General features: G+C 47.0%; 1 protein-coding gene across 2 annotated transcripts in view; it reads left to right on the plus strand.

The window, feature by feature from the left end:
* Nucleotides 1-10,367, plus strand: part of LOC311228001 (protein FAM177A1-like) — a 29,601-nt gene extending 19,234 nt beyond the window's left edge. For both annotated transcript variants that reach the window (XM_084313888.1, XM_084313889.1), the window contains exons 4-5: nt 7,091-7,188; nt 7,937-10,367. In XM_084313888.1, coding sequence (XP_084170014.1) covers nt 7,091-7,188; nt 7,937-8,149 — 311 coding nt within the window. In that variant the 3' untranslated portion in view covers nt 8,150-10,367. The remainder of the gene's footprint in view (nt 1-7,090; nt 7,189-7,936) is intronic.
* Nucleotides 10,368-17,796: the final 7,429 nt, after the last annotated feature.

Consider the following 17,796-nt stretch of genomic DNA (forward strand, 5'->3'; position numbering starts at 1 on the left):
ACACCGTACTTGGTATTCCCAGGCGGTCTCCCGACCAAGTACTAACCAGGACCAACCTGTGTAGCGGCCGAGATCTGACGAGATCGAGCGTGTACTAAGGCTGAGCCCGAACGTTCGAACGTTCGTTCGTTACGCTGACATTCGGACTTTAATTAATAGGTTCGAACGTTCGGTGAAAAAAAAATAAAGGATGCGCACGGGGTTGAGGTGATGTGAATGCGAGGCGCTCGGCTCAACCAGTATGGTCTGCCGGGCTGCAGCGGGATACTATTTCTCAACCAGAGCTCTATTTTGATTGACAGGCGATTCTGCCAATTACGTCACACCGCTTGCACCCGCCTCTGCTGTTACCACCAATCGGCAAGCCTCAACAGACTTACCGGGGAGCCGTAGTTAGCTCCCCGCCGAGGAAGTAATCGGTAACAAGGTTTCCGTAGGTGAACCTGCAGATTAGGATCATTAATGAATACCATCCTTTTTCGGCCACGGTCGCGCGAGCTTCATGGCGGGAGGTGGTTGCGTTGGAAACAACAGCAGGCGCACGGTGGACAGACCCGTCCGAGGTAGACGGTGGACGGGTCTGTTGAGCCGAGGCGTGCGCCTCTCCTCCCGGCTCCCCTCCCCGTCGACCAAGAGTGAATACCTGTTACGTGTAAGTTGAACTTGTAACACTAACTATATAACGCTAATGCCACAAAACGAATGCATTTGTTTATCTAGCCCCTTACGTGACTGCAAGGGCTATTGTTTATCATACTTTGATTCAGTAGCTTGATTATTTTCTTCTGAGTGCTTTGTTTAATTACATGTTTACATGAACAGCCACCACTGTAAACAACATGTTTTTCACCAATAGACTATGCAATGCCGCCCTCCGTAGGATCTATAATAATACAATAAAAAAAAAAATTATTATTAAAAAAAAATGAAAAAAAAAATTTATTAAAAAAAAAATTTATTAAAAAATTTAAAAAAACGAACGTTCGAACGTTCGTTCGATAAACCTGGCGAACGTTCGAACCCTAAAAACAGGGTTCGGGCTCAGCCTTAGCGTGTACAGGTTGGCATGGCCGTAAGCCATTACGACAGTGCTGAGTAAAAAATTTACCCAACCAGGGTCTCCATAGCGCTTAACCCTGTGACACCCGGACCGACCTGGCATTTTTCCCCCTGAAAAAAGCCCAAGTCCCTCAGGGTACCAGAACAGCAGATCTGCATCCCCGGCGGACAACAGGTTCAACTGATCCGGACCAGCGTGACCAGAACCAGTCCCGTGCCCTAACCACGCCGACATGCCTACTCCAGGAGAAGGGGCAGATATGCGTGTTGATCTTAAACATGAAAAGAAGGCGCCACCCAGACGTCCAGGGCGAGAGACCCCTCTACATATGTTCAGATCCATTCCGTCATCATCCCCCAGATATGAACGAGAATCCGTCGACAACCAAAACAGGTTGTCGGAAGAGGAAAAACCTCCATCCCAGTTGCTTTATAAAAACGCTGTTTTAACCCCAAGCAACCAATGATCAGAACCGCAAAAAGAAATTTCATCAACGACAAAACTGAGGAAAACAAAAACAAACCCTGCGAACTTTGGAAATTACTCAATAATCAACTAGGCTGCAGTAAAAAACTTAAAACCAGATTCTCAAACATAAACATAAAGACGGACAACACGCTCATCACAGACAAGCTGGATGTAGCCAATTACTTAAACATCTTCTTCACAAACATAGCCACAACACTGGTAAACAAACTACCCTCCCACTCAGGGCATTATGGGGTAGAACACATAGTAGCATACTACAAAAACCTAGGGGTCCACAAAGATGACTTCAAACTTGAAATGGTAACAACCGATGAGGTACTCAAAAAATTGAGCGCCCTCCAACCTAACAAGGCCACTGGCCATGACAACATCCCCTCCAAATTCCTCAGAGACGCAGCAGCCGCCATCACCCCAGTCATCACACACATAATAAACCTCTCTATAAGACAGGGGCACGTCCCCAAGGACTTCAAAATTGCGAGAGTGACCCCTCTACACAAAAAGGGCAGCAAATTAGACCCAGGCAACTACCGCCCTGTTTCTATTCTTACCTCCATCTCGAAAGTCATGGAGAAAATAGTCTACGAACAGGTCGAAAAGTACCTGGCGGAAAAAAACCTAATCTACGAATTCCAATCTGGCTTCAGAACGTCCCACTCCACTGACACATGCCTCCTCTATTTGAACGACCACATCAAACAAGAGGTGGACGCTGGCAAATACTGCGGCATGGTCATGCTGGACCTACAAAAGGCCTTCGACACTGTCAATCACTCCATTCTAATGGACAAGCTAAAAGCAATTGGTTTTGATAGCCTATCAGTGAGCTGGATGCAATCCTACCTGGAGGGGAGAGAACAGATGGTAGAGGTAAACGGTACTCTATCCCCCCCCCTCACAGTGAGCTGTGGTGTTCCACAAGGAAGCATACTAGGACCGCTACTCTTCCTAATTTATGCAAATGACATGTCGTCAGCCTGTGACTGCAACTTGTTCCTGTTTGCGGACGACTCAGCCCTGCTGGTCTCTGACAAGAACAAATTGCAGGTTGAAAAAACCCTCAGCACGGAACTAGGCAAAATCTGCATATGGCTCGCTGATAACAAACTATCATTACACATGGGCAAAACAGAGTCCATTCTCTTCGGTTCAAATAACAAACTCAGCAAGACCGACGGATTCTCAGTTACAGTGGGTGACAATATTGTCACAAGGAAAGACGAAATTACCTACCTGGGTTCCATCCTAGAGGCAAATCTTTCCTGTGACAAAATGGCATCCAATGTAATAAAAAAAGTCAACCAACGAACTAGATTCTTGTACCGGATCTCCTCTCTGGTAAACAAGAATACCCTGAAGACTCTGGCAGGAGCACTCATTCAAGGGTACTATGACTATGCGTGCACCTCATGGTACCAAAGCACCTCAAAGGCGCTTAAAACAAAATTACAAACATCACAAAACAAACTGGTCAGACTACTACTTGACCTGAACCCCAGAACCCACCTCACCCCTGCCCACTTTGCCAACCTAGGATGGCTTAGAGTAGACGACAGAGTACAGCAACTTGCAATGGGCCTGGTCTACAAGATACACTATACGACCGGGGTGCCCATGTACATGTCAAAATACTTCCCAAAGGTCAGTGAATACCACAACCACTACACCAGAGGAAGCTCAACAAATCATGTTAAACCCAGATTCGGCTCAAACAAGGGACTAAACACGTTTCGCAATTATGCCACAACAATGTGGAACGCCCTACCCAAAGCTGTAAAGGAATGTGAATCCCTGCCCACATTCAAAACCGCCCTTAAAGAGCACCTACGGGAGGCTGCAATTCGAAACTGGCCACCGTAAATGCCCAAAACCCCCACCACCTCCTAATAGACAGTCTCCTCCCCACCGCATGTATATTTTCCCTCCCCGCCGTATGTATATTTCCCTCCCACCCACCCACCCCCTCCTAATGTACAGTCCCCTCCCCATCATATGTATATACTCTGTCAGGATCTAGGGGTAACAGTACTGTATATTTGAATACCGCCTATGTCACAAATGTATCAGTACTAAATACCTATATGTCCCTATGCCATAAATGTCATGTATGTTGTGTATGTCATAAATGTCTATATGAATTGAAAATGGGGGACCCTGATGGAAACAAGACAAACGTCTTTCTCAGGTCTGCATCCCCTTAACAATTGTATGTATTGAGCCGTACTGTATTGTACCCATTCTGCAATCTGTTAAATAAAGTTTTCATTCATTCATTCATTCAAGGCGTGCCAGTCAGTCGCCTGATTACAGAACACCCCGATCTAGCACTATGCGTGCGTCGGGACACAACCACATCAATGAATAGGCTATTTAGACCTGTCATTGAATCCCCAAGGCGCCCAGGGGAACGACAAGAGGGGTGTGATACTTCCTAACTCCAACTCTTTTTAAAAGAAAAGAAGGAAGCACCAACAATATGTATGAATGAATGAAAACTTTACTTAACAGATTGCAGAATGGGTACAATACAGTACGGCTCAATACACACAATTGTTAAGGGGATGCAGACCTGAAAAAGACGCTTGTCTTGTTTCCATCAGGGTCCCCCATTTCCAATTCATATAGAATTCATATGTATCCCAGTCTACACGGCCGGGGGTAAAAATTGTTTACATTTTTACATTCCACCACCCTCCCATAGAGAGGAGACGGAAATCCCCAGAGAGACTTCCCATGCGAGCTGTACAGATTGAAAAGAATATATTGCACCTTGAGCCATGTAAAAGTTTGGTTTTAGGGCTCTCCGGGGAGGAGGCACTGAACCCATACACACTCAATAATCGAAATGAATCGAATACACACACAATAGAGTAGGACTCCTTCTTGAGGTTCCACTCACCTTATCAATCTGAGGAGGAGGCTCTGTACTCTGAGGAGGCTCCCTCACATGGAAGGAGAGTCCCAACTCACAGAAGGCCCGAATAGGAGCTTCGTGAGGAGGAGCCCTGACCACCCCGCGTTTTAAACAGATCCATCATATGGACCTGAACAGCACACGGAAGTCCTACCAACAGAGACGCGCACGGTGACGTACTCTATGGCGGGGGAATTTCTGCGGTGCACACGCCCAATATTCCAGGGCGTGGGACCAGGAAACTCCCTCATCATTTTCACATCTGTAATAAACAACCCTATTTGCATGGAGAAGCTAATACCAGTGACAAGACAATTCACACATAACTCGCATCGTATCCTAAATGTAGTGCAGCAACACTCGTTTTGGAAAACATCGTTATTTACAAAACATTTAGAAGGGAAAGCAAGAAGACGTACTCAAGGTCTGGTCCAGACCTTGCCTACCCGGAGCGTAGATCAAGCGAAGTGCAGTCTCAAGGCACCGTAGTAAACACAGCCGTTCTGTGTTGTCGACCTGGGCAGCGTCACCGCTCCATCCCGTCGCTACGGTCCCCCTTGTTGACGCAGTCCTTGCCGTCCTGGCCCAGGGCAGGTTCGACGAACATCCTCTGTGAAAGATGACGTCGTAGTCAAGAGTGTTTAAAACATGTTACAATCAAAGCACGTTCAACAGTGTAGCATTAAGCTAACGGCCGCTCTAACCGTCGGGCGCTACCGCCCCTGCCCGCGAGACGCCGAGCGAACGGTGCACGCGACCAGAGGGGAGACTTCGAATGCCCCCCGCCTCTCCCCGTGAGGGAGAGGGGAGTTGGGAACCGCGGCGGCGCGCGAGGGGCCGGAGCCACCCCGCGCTGGGCCTCGGCCGATAGCAGCAAGCTAACGTTTCCTAGCCTAGCCTAGGTAGGCCACGACTAGCACGCAAGCTAACGTTTCCTGGCCTAGTGATCACAGCAGGCTAGCGCCGCAGCTAACAGCTGACTGGCTAACAGTAGGCCACCACTAGCACGTAAGCTAAGCAGCTATCACCTGAACTTGTACACAATGATATAACACTCACTCAGACAGGCCGCCGTTCTGAAACCCTCCTCACTTTTTAAGAGAAAAGAGAAACAAGATGTTAACACAGTTTTACAACGGTGATTTTACCAACACCCGACGGAGCCAGCACAATACCCAACTGGCCTGTGTAGCTGACTTGAACACAGATCTTCCGCTAATGAACATCCATGCCCATATTTCCTCGTGAGGGAATACTCTCATTTGGATATGAAAGACTGGGGGCCGACACGGTGACAGAGAAAACATCCACTCGTCCAGAAAACACAGGGATCACCAGTGTTAATGGTCGTGGCCCACTAGTTAACTATAATGGGCTTCAGATCAAGGTCTTCCGCTGTTGCCTAAGAGGCTGAACAAAAGACCTTAATCTGGGGCCGGTGTTCGTAAAACATTGTCAGCCAGCCCCCATAGCACTAACAGACAAGTGGAGCCGCAAGCAAAACATCACTCACCAACCTGGAACTCACCGCTTCTCACAACAACGGCGCGTCCTACAGTTCAGCTGTGTCCTGAAAGGTTTTACCGCAACCAGCACAGCAAGGAACTGCAGTTGAGAGGCATGCAGCGGCGTGCTCCCAATACGAAAACCGGTGGAGGATTTTAGAATGATCACCATCTTCCAGACACTCCAGTGACGAAGACAATATCGCCGTATTTTCTCGAAAATAGTGAGAGAGAAAATAAAGATATGATGTCAACGTATCTCTTGTTCTTCCTTTCCTCGTAAACATTGTCAGCCAATATTTTTCTCCACGTCAAGTGGGCATATGAGCAACACGTTGCTTGTGATGAAATTTGAGAAGGAGATGAGTGTGTGGCACCACCGCTGCTTATGTAGGTAAGTGGATGGGGGTGTGGCCAGATGAATGCTGGCATTTAAAGGTACATTTTGAAATTTATTCAGTATATATATGCTGAAGCGAGATATATGCAATGAGACGCTGAGCGGGAGCTAGTGTGATACAGAACCATGTCCCTCCTCTATTAAAGGGGCACTTCATCAAAAACAATGGCGATTTATTATGCTCACAATCTCACACACGTCCAAAAAGCAGTTTTGCATTATTTTAGTTTGACAATAAATTTGTCTGAATATGGCCACCAGTGATGTGATCAGCGACATTGAATCCTTGTTTTGTGTTAATTACAGCACCATCTAATGATGTAGGTGAAAAATAGCAATACCTTGTTTTATAGGGACTGCTACCTTATCATGTCACTAGGCTGTCATTGATGCAACACAAGGATTCAATGTCCCAGATGACATCACTGGTGACCATATTCAAACTCATTCACTCAATAACTGTCAAACAAAATCAATGTGTGCAAAACTGTTTAGAGTTTTGGAATGTGTGAGAGATTATGTACGAAATAAATCTGCATTGTTTTTTGGTAAAGTGCCCCTTTTTAAGATTCAATATGACTTTATTTGTCCCAAGGGAAATTTGCCTTGAACATAATGGCTGCCACATAAAATAAAATAAAAACGCATGCAATTGCAGTAACAGACATAAAGTGCATTCAGGCTTTTCATTTCACCGCCTCCTTGTCACACTTGCCTTCCAGCCTGTGATTACCTGGGAGAGAGGATGGCCTCCCTATTTGGCATCACGTCGGCCAAATATCAGTACGCCATAGACGAGTACTACAGGATGAAGAAGGAGGTATGTGATGATGATAACCAATGGCTGTGCATGAATATCTATAGGGTGTAAAGGTACACGTACACGTATCCGTACCGAACCATTTCAGTACTGGACCTTAGGTTCAGTACAGCTGTGTACCGAACTAATACAACGGTATGTTAACCATTAACCACCGGGGGCTGTTTTTTTTTCCCACAATCTTATATAATTAATAAATGTTTTCGATTATTAATTTTAATATAGAATATGCATTGACAGGCACACTACATCACCCCTGAGTGGAACATGGAAAGTCAAACTTTCCCCCACTGTACCGAAAACCCAATTATTTTTTGTAGGGGGCCCCCAAATCAAAATTCTGCTTACCAATTGATGGACGTTTTCTCCCCGAAGTACCTTATTGTATGATGACACAGCATACATTTTTAGCATGGCATAGCAAGGTGGTTTTACTTATCATTTTAAAAAGGGTTGTATTTTGCACCACGATTTAGAATTTCTAGAAATACATAATTCAAAATAGCAGCACAAAACGAAACACTCGATGTATGGTTTGATGAATCAAACCACATTGGTATTGAAATAGGTTGCATTTCAAGCTACCATTTTGGAGAAAAAAAATCAACTGAGACTGCTTCAGGGACCACCTCTGTTTTGACTGAACAACTCTTATCGAACCCCTAACCATGGCAGTGTTGGTGCCATGCTGTACCTACTGAGCTAGACAGGACCACACACACAATTCCACCATTTCTCCCTTTATCAGAAGGAGGAGGAGAAGGAGGACAACCGCTTGTCGGAAGAGGCGGAGCGATACTTCGACCAGTTACAATCGCGGGAAGATCGGGACGAGCCAATCACAATGACGGACCACCCCGACGTCGCTGCCCCCCACCGCGACGTCATCTATCGGGTTGAGAACGAGAGTCGAGTCACTCCCACCGCCATCACAGTCCCCGCCATCGTCACAGCAACCTAACCGAACCCATAGACCCACACCTTCACATTTGTCTGTTTTGTTTTGACTTGTTAAAGGAGCAGTTCCTTGTTTCTCTAAGCACTGTTTGGTTTTGTGTACTAGGGCACAGCTTTAAAGGGGTGATTCAGCAGCACTGGAGGGGTAGGAGTGGTATATTAAACTGACTTTGTTTTCCGGGTGCCCCTCTGCAGTGGTCTACCAACGGATCTGTGAGGAGGAGGCTTAAATGTTCCCTGCGCCATGCCTCTGATGGAACCGGCCACTTTGTGCCTAAATCACCAACAAAGCTAACTCAGTGCCAGACCTAAGCCAATATTTACTTTAAAATATTTTCAAAAGACATTTGATGTACTTGATTCGATTAGGCCAGACAAAGAAACTTGAACATATCACTTGCCGGATGAGCTTGCACTTGTTTACACACAGTGAGGGTGTAAATACGTTTTTAATAATGTAAACAATAATTGAATGCAATGTAAACAACTTTTGGAGACGCCCGTCATCATTCCATCATTTGTCCTGTTACACAATAATCCAAATCAGTTTTGGGTCACAATAATACTGACCATTGAAACTGGCATCTAAATGCAAGGGCTACAGTGTATGAATGCCATCAAAACAGAATGGGGAAAGATTATGAACTACTATTTATGTGATCGATTCATTCAATGATTGTTTTGTTGATTAATCAGTGCATCTAAACGATTACATTTCAGGGTCTTTTTAGAGCATTTCTTTTCAACAATCTTAGTGCTTCTGAATGAAATTATTCTTCCTCTTTTGCATTTCTGTTAGACCAGACACATTGCGACATTTAACTGCCACCATTTAACTGCACTTTTTAATCCATTTATTTTTGTAATTGATTCAGCCGATAAATCGTGACACCCCTATTGACAAGCAGTCGGAACGGATGTCTCCAACAGCTGCTCGGAAATTACATAATGCTTACGTTGCGTATACTACTACTTTGCCTAGCCCGGGTCCATACAGTGTACTGTAATACAAAAGAAGCCTGTGATAGCTCAAGTCCATCTGTTAAAGGGGAACTATCACCCGAATAAATAAAAGAATGTCCTTGGCCTAAGGAAAGTTCAATCAGTATTTATGAACATGAACTACTCTCTCCCAAAGCCTAGAAACCACAGACATAAGACACAAACTTGTGATGTCATTAGGTATAATGTCTGGAACTGCTCAATAGACAATTGGGAGACCAGTTTTGTGGAGTCACAGCATTTTTGTTTGAGTGTTTATACCCAAATGAGCTTTATTCTGTCGTAGTGAAAGAGCCGCTTCAGACTCTATACCTGATGACATCACATATTTGACTAGTTGTTCATGTTTGCTAATATGTTTTGGACTGTCTCAGACCACAGGAGTAGCATGTACGAATTCTGAAATTGGGCGTAGTTGCCCTTCAAAGGTAGAATCTGTAATGCTGCCAAACAGCGACATCTAGGCCTCTAAGGAGTTCCTCTTGGTGTGCAGGGTGGATCTGAGTGGGTATAGGGTAGGTGTTTGTACTGTTGGCCACACCTCAGAGCCTGGCATGTGTGCCAGCAATAGGAACCCCTCCCGTATAAGCACTAAAATGTTATCCACACATCAAACCAAAACAAAGAAATGTAAACAAAGCGCAGTACCACTCTTTGGCCTAGAGGCCGCTGTTTGACGGCGTTACAGATTCAACCTTTTAATCACTAGTATGCCACTTGTCAGTTTAGTTGTTGTTTTGTACTAATTTCTATGAAGCTTGTAAAGCACTTAAGTGTCTTTTGTGAGAGCACCATGTAGCCTTACTGACATGCAAGTTCTCAAATCTTCTCTGGGCTGTGAAGTCTCTCACTGGGCCACTCTCACTCTCTTTTGTGACTGATTTAAAGTTTTGTTGAGAAAGAAAGGAAACCATGTTTTTTCTATTTGTCTTTACTTTTGTCTTTTTTGTGTTTTTTAAGTAGATGTGGTGTGGAAGTCTTATAATGGTGTAGGGAGTATTTCCTAGTTCTCTCTCTAGAGTCTGAAATTTTTTTATTTATGTTTACACTTGCCACAAGCTTACATTTAGATTTTATTTGAATAGTGTTTTTTATATGTATGCATTTATTTATTTCTCTGTACTGACTGAGCACTTTTGAAAATCGTTTTCTTTTTCAATTGTTTTTGTACGTAACACCTTAATGATGACTTATTAATAAACAACTCATGTATTGCTTTATCACAGCTTCACTTGTCTATTTCTTGGTCCGTCAAAACTAATAGAATTGGATAAAATGAGAATTAATACATTTTTGTGTCTGTAGGGGAGGATTCAGCCCTGTGGATCACCCACTTTTTCTGTGGACTGGAGAAGTAGCGGCACAGTTTAAGCGATCTGATTGGTTTTTTTTTTGTCCCCACGGTAACAAGAGAGTCCAGTGTCACTATGTGCCCAGAGCCGTCTGAGGTCAGCGACCGCTCCACAATGCAGCCATTCTGAGGTTGGGCTAGAGTGACCAACATAACTGACATACTGACCTCACTACTAGTAACCGACGATAACCGCAGTCACTGCTCTGTTGGTGATAGGCCATATGAGCTGAATTTACTGTATCTATATTTACTGTTTAGTTAGCTCCAATGTACATTCAGTAAATGTTTGATCATTTGGAATGAGCAAGTCATTTACTGAGTCTACAGTCTACACGGGCCTTTTACAGGTCGGGAACGAGGAACCATGTTAACTAAATCATGTGCTTTCACTTTGTGAAATTTAAACCTTAATTGGGCTGCATTTAAAATCAATCTACGATCATCACAAAATTACCTGATGTTAGCTAACTCCTAGAATTACATTTTTAGGAAATATTAATTAGTTTAATTTGTAGCCTTCAAAAGTATTCAGCAAAGGTGCAAAGAAATTGTAACTTGGTACTTCTTCTAGTTCTTGTCCAATTTGCTGCATCTCTGTATACGTTATAATTGACATGGGCCCTGATTTAAGGCATACAAAGGGATGCTGTGACATCACTCTTGTTTCTACTCGGTAGTCTGTATAGCCATCTGTTCTACTGCACGCTAGTTTGCAGTCATGCAGTGGTGCAATGATGACACCGCTCATTTCTGCCACTGTGTGCTCTGGTGAAGTCAATCTATATGCCACACAAGGATGGCCTTATCCAAGGTCCAGAACAGACCTCTCTCTGCCAGCTGGCACAGCCAGGCACCCACACAGGCCATGATTCACCGTGCAAATGAAAGAACACACTTCCAGACAGTCAGACAGGGCACATTCTCTGAAGACCAGTAGAATAGAGAGTTATTTTTTCTTTTATGTTACAGTAGGTCAGTATGAAATGTCAAAGACAGCTGTGATTTTGTTTAAGTGGAGATGTACTGGAAGCAAGTTGAGTCGAGGCCAAGCTAGTGTTTTTCCAAACTTGACAGAGAGGATTTTCTTTTTAAGTTGTGAGATTCACATACCAATTGTTGTCGACTCAATTGCAAATGAATTCCCTATATACACAGTAAATTTTACTCAAACTGAGTACATTTTACTCTGCGGAATTTACTGTGTATCTAGATATAGATCTGCTTTATGCCACATGTTAGATATACAAAGGAATTTAGGTTGGGTTTATTTGTAGCCTGCAAAATAATTTTGCAAAGGTGCAAAGTCATTCTAAATGGACACTTTTTCTAGTACTTGTCCAATTTGCTGCATCTCTGTGATATTTGGCAAGGGCCCTGGCTGTATGTTATGGTTTTGGTTGGTTGGTTAATCTTCAAACCATCTGCAGTGGTCCTTAATGAGTCGCAAAATGGGTCACAGGCCTGCTTCTGTTGTCTTTCCGCAAGACAAAAGTATGTACATTTGTTTTCATGAGCATGTGTCCCAGTGCGAAAACTTCTGAAATTGTGTCCTAGCCAGCTTGCAGAATTCCCCATTTATTTTTCAAACATTCAGCCAGTCCAAACAAATAAAACATACTGTGTACATCCACCAGAGGGTAGTATTGTATCATAATATGCAGGAACGTCAGGGTTACTAAAGGACAGTCGGTAGTCAAATGTAAACAATGTGCTGCACTCCACACTTGATTGATTGATTGATTGATTGATTGATTGATTGATTGATTGATTGATTGATTGATTGATTGATTGATTGAAAACCTTATTAACAGATTGCAGAATGGGTACAATACAGTACGGCTCAATACACACAATTGTTAAGGGGATGCAGACCAGAGAAAGACTGTTGTCTTGTTTACATCAGGGTCCCCCATTTTCAATTCATCATAAAAAGCATACAGAGAATCAGACAGACAGAGAGACATCTATACATGCATACAGAGAGATAGACTGACAGAGAGACATATATACATGCATACAGAGATAGACTGACAGAGAGACATCTATACATGCATACAGAGATAGACTGACAGAGAGACATATATACATGCATACAGAGATAGACTGACAGAGAGACATATATACATGCATACAGAGATAGACTGACAGAGAGACATCTATACATGCATACAGAGAGATAGACTGACAGAGAGACATATATTTATACATACATACAGAGATAGACTGACAGAGAGACATATATACATGCATACAGAGATAGACTGACAGAGAGACATATATACATGCATACAGATAGATAGACTGACAGAGAGACATCTATACATGCATACAGAGATAGACTGACAGAGAGACATATATACATGCATACAGAGAGATAGACTGACAGAGAGACATCTATACATGTGTAGCAGGGTGGATTATCCCTGCTTTGTGGGAACGGTTGCTGGCAGTCACAAGGTAGCTGGACGCAGTAGAGCTCCGTCTGACTGCACCCTCGTCTTTGGGCCTGGAGCGTCAAACTGGGGCCCGGTAGTGGGAGTGAATGGGGCCCGGGATTTACCAACCTGGTTTGGTACTCTGGTCTTCCTCGCCTCTCCGGGGCGGTCAGCAGTACTCCCCAACTCGCTCTCACTTCCCTGAATACCTCCGTTAACCCTTCCACACCTAGTGACTGATATGCCTAAATAGATTTGTTCCTCCCGCAAGCAGTACCCTCCCTCGACGACCACTAGAGACCTTAATGACTGGAAGGAGAAAGGGTTAAATAATAATAATATTACCCGCATCAAAAAGGGTTAGGGTTAGACTCAAAAATGGACACGCACACACACAATTCCCGTCTTAGTTAGTTTAGTGTTACTTATACTGGGCAGTGACAAGTATTACTGGCAGTGAGTCAAATGGCATATACTATCATTATTCCTAATTACTAATAATTATAATAATAACACAATTATAACACTTATACAATAATACCTTCCTCTAAGGCTTTACATATTACGGCAGCATTAATGTACCCCAGGAAGAAACAGCTTTAATGAGACGGGAAATTAAGAGGCATGACCATACACGTTATTACACTCAGAAATGAAAAGGTGGGCCCACTTTACCAAAACAAAAGTCCTATACTAATGCCGGCATGTAATGTTTATGGGGTACCCCTATGAACTGTAGTTAGCAACGTTAGCTTCACCCGTAGGCCGCATCACACTGTGTACTGTGCAATAAGATCCTGAGCATCGAAGCTCTATTGTACTCAACCAAGATGGCAGCCTCGCCGCACCACCACTGTCCGGGTAGCAAGATGGCGTCGAACGCTCTCGTCACGGGCGCTAGCAAGCGGGGCTGGAGCAGAGGGAGCAGTAGCGGGCTGAGAGCGCGTGCTGGGTGATGGCGACCTCTGCTGGTCGGGACGAACTCCCGTGCTGGGCTGAAGACAGCCGGTGCAGAGCAGATGTCGAACGCCGGCGAAGACTGGTTGTTGACGGCCGGCGCTGGGTCGACGCGCGACAATACTCTGGCCCTACCTTAACTGAAGCTACTCTGTGGGTCCCAGACAGCCCTCCTGCTATTCGGTTATACTGTTAACGCAACGTGGCTGGCTACACCACCGGTCTCTTCAGCGCCTCGCGCCCGGTGTATACTGGAGTCAATATAGCCGTTAGCAGCATGCTAATACACCGCACACACTGCTACTATAACACGTTATCTATGGACGTTAGTCCTTGGGTTCGGTTTCTCTTACTCACACACTATCAAGGATACTTCTAGGATAACCTGTCCCTAGCAAGTATGTCTCGTCACCCGTTGCTCGCTCCGGCGGGGCTCTCTGGCTTCACTTCTTCAACAGGGCTATTCCAAAGCACCTCCCGTTGTAGCTGCGACCGCTCACGGCTACATCCAACGCCGAAGAGAGCTTCCGGTTCCCCTCACCTCCAGGTGATACCCTCTTCCTCGTTGCTTGCTTCTCTCTCTCGTGCGCTCCGCCTGCCACCTGCCGCCCCCTGCTGGAACCGCCACCTAGCCCCACAGGAAGAGAACTGGATGGATTGAATATGATTCAGCTTACTGTTTATAATCCATATTCCAGCCGTTGAGAGAAGGAGAAACTCGTGTCATTGTTCGAGAGAATATCAATGGAAACTAGTCAACATGTCTTTGTGCACAAAGGGGAGATAAAAGGCAAGTCAGCACTTCTGAATAATAGCCACATATTCATGGTGCTACATTTCCCCCCACTTTGAACTTGCTAAGTCCTCTGCAAGTTAACTCAATGAAACACCAACCAACGCATGCATGAAAACGGTCCTGAGACCAACAGTTTCACACATAGATCGACAATCACACATTATGCCAACAGTTTCACACACTCCTTCATGAATTGTAAACACTGTTCAACAAACACACTCTTCAGCCTGTAGTCCTGGCGATACCGAGCAGGTAGCCAACCTCTGGTGCTCCTCTGGGGCCGGGTTGGTTCGACTCCCCCCCCGTCCGACTCCGCGTCAGATCCTTCAGTGCCTGTTGGCGGGTCATTGACTACGGCCTCGCCCTCTGGGGCCATCGGTTGGCCGCCAGTGGCCCCCTCTTCGCCCCTTGTCTTTGCCGTCCTCTCCCGAGGGGTCCGACTCCACCTCTCCTCCCTCGTCCGGCGCGACTTCAGCGACGACCCGAGGGGCCCGGGTGGGTTACACGCCTTGGGACCTGGTTCCCGAGGACGATAGCCGGCGGGCTCTGCGTCTGTCCCAGACGAGCTCCGCGAGCGCGTAAGAGCCCTCCGGCGGACCCGCGCGCGCCCTTCCCAATCGGAAGTTAGGAAGGAACGGGGCTTACGCTGGTCTCGATATACAGTCCTCTCCGGGCCCCCTTCTTCAGGCCGGACAACGAACACCGGTGTCTCCTCGTGGCTCGGTGTAACCCCCGGATAGGGCGTAGGTTCCCCCCTGGACTTTCGGTCGTGGATCCGCTTCGCTGTGGCTCCCGCGGCCTCCGCAGCAGCCTTCCGTCGCTCCTTCCCCGTAGGTACAGCCTCTGGTTCTGACCGCATCGGGATGCGCGGCCGGGCGCCAGCGCTTCCGTCGGGCCGGCCGCAGTGGTATCGAATCCTACCAATACTACGGCACGCTACCACACCTCCCCCTCAGACCATGGTCTGGCGGTCGCCAGGTCGGACAACCCGCCTGCTGCTGTGTGGGTGGCGTCCTGTACTTGTGGGGGAGGAACCTCACCGCCCGGTGCTTCCGTCTGGCGTGGTTTTCCCATTGCGCGGGGGCACTCGTGGCCGATATGGCCGGGCTGTTGACAGGTGTAGCAGATCAGTCTCCCATCCTCGCTCCGGCGGGGTAGTCTGCGCGGGGTAGAGGGCACGTCTCCCCTCCGTCGGCTTCCGGCGAAGCCTCTCTGGGGCGTGTCTCGCTCCTGTCGAAACGCCTGGAAGAGCTGCTCCAGGCGCGCGCCCAACTGTTCCTGGCCGGCGAAGAGCTGTCGGATGGACTCCTGGAGTGCGGCTATGTCCAGAGGTGGCTCGCGTCTCTCCACGGCGACGCTGTGTATCCTGCCCCGGGCGGCACCCCTCGCGGGGGGCAGGACCACCTCCTCTTCGGACCAGTCGATCGCCGCCAGCATCACTTGGGGGAACGTCCGCGTCCTGTCCTCCCTCACATACCTCCGCACCTCCCGTCTCAGCATCTGGTCCCTCAGGCCGAGCACGAACTGCTCCTGCAGCCGGCCGGCAGGACCGGGGACCTGCCCGGGGTCTCTTTCCTGAAGGCGTCGCATCCGCTCTTGCAGGTCATATGCAAACTCCCGTATGCTCTCCCCATCAGCTTGTCGGCGGTCGAGGAACTCTCCCAGGTGAACACTGACTGGGGTCTTGTCCCCGTACGTCTCCTGTAGCAATCGGAACATGTCGTCCGGCTCTGGGGCGGTCCCTTCCATCACGAAGCGCACCGTCCGTTTAGCCTCGCCTTTTAGATGCTGTTGTACGAACCCCGCCTGTTCGTCGCCGGACACTCTGCTGATCCGGAAATGCGCTTTCATGTCCCGGATCCAGTCCTCCACCGGTGGCTCTCCTCTCTCTTTTCCCCCTCCGAACTCGCTGCACTTTCGGTCCCGTTGGACGTACACGGTGGAGGGGCCGGTGCGGGGTTCGCGGCCGTCCCGGTCGAGAGCGGCTTGGGTCTTTTCCAGGGCCAGCGCCTGTCGGTCCAGGAGGCCGGCTTGTGTGTGGGCTCTGTTCGCCAGGGCCTTCACCTGTGCGGTCAATTCCTCCATGGTTTTGGCCTCCTCCTTCTTTACCTCGGTGGCGGCGTCCTGGCCGTCTCGTTGCTCCTTTAGGGCCGTCTGAGTGTAGCGCTTCTCTTGGAGTGCCTGTTTGGTCAACTCCTTCATCGCTTCGGCTTGCTGCTTTAGTAGTGCCGCCTGAGTCCGACACTCCTCCTGCAGCTCCTCAAACTTTGCCGCCATCTCCTGCGCGGCGTGGGTCTCCTCTTTGGACATCGTGGGTCTCTTTACGGGTCCCGGTCAAGGGAGTAAGTTAGGATGTTGATCCTGTTCGTGACGCCAAATGTAGCAGGGTGGATTATCCCTCCTTTGGGGGAACGGTTGCTGGCAGTCACAAGGTAGCTGGACGCAGTAGAGCTCCGTCTGACTGCACCCTCGTCTTTGGGCCTGGAGCGTCAAACTGGGGCCCGGTAGTGGGAGTGAATGGGGCCCAGGATTTACCAACCTGGTTTGGTACTCTGGTCTTCCTCGCCTCTCCGGGGCGGTCAGCAGTACTCCCCAACTCGCTCTCACTTCCCTGAATACCTCCGTTAACCCTCCCACACCTAGTGACTGATATGCCTAAATAGATTCGTTCCTCCCGCAAGCAGTACCCTCCCTCGACGACCACTAGAGACCTTAATGACTGGAAGGAGAAAGGGTTAAATAATAATAATATTACCCGCATTAAAAAGGGTTAGGGTTAGACTAAAAAATGGCCGCGCACACACACAATTCCCGTCTTAGTTCGTTTAGTGTTACTTATACTGGGCAGTGACAAGTATTACTGGCAGTGAGTCAAATGGCATATACTATCATTATTCCTAATTACTAATAATTATAATAATAACACATATAACACTTATACAATAATACCTTCCTCTAAGGCTTTACATATTACGGCAGCATTAATGTACCCCAGGAAGAAACAGCTTTAACGAGACGGGAAATTAAGAGGCATGACCATACACATTATTACACTCAAAAGAAATGAAAAGGTGGGCCCACTTTACCAAAACAAAAGTCCTATACTA

This window comes from Notolepis coatsorum (genome assembly GCF_963971535.1).
Source record: "Notolepis coatsorum genome assembly, chromosome: 5".
NCBI classification, from domain to species: domain Eukaryota; kingdom Metazoa; phylum Chordata; class Actinopteri; order Aulopiformes; family Paralepididae; genus Notolepis; species Notolepis coatsorum.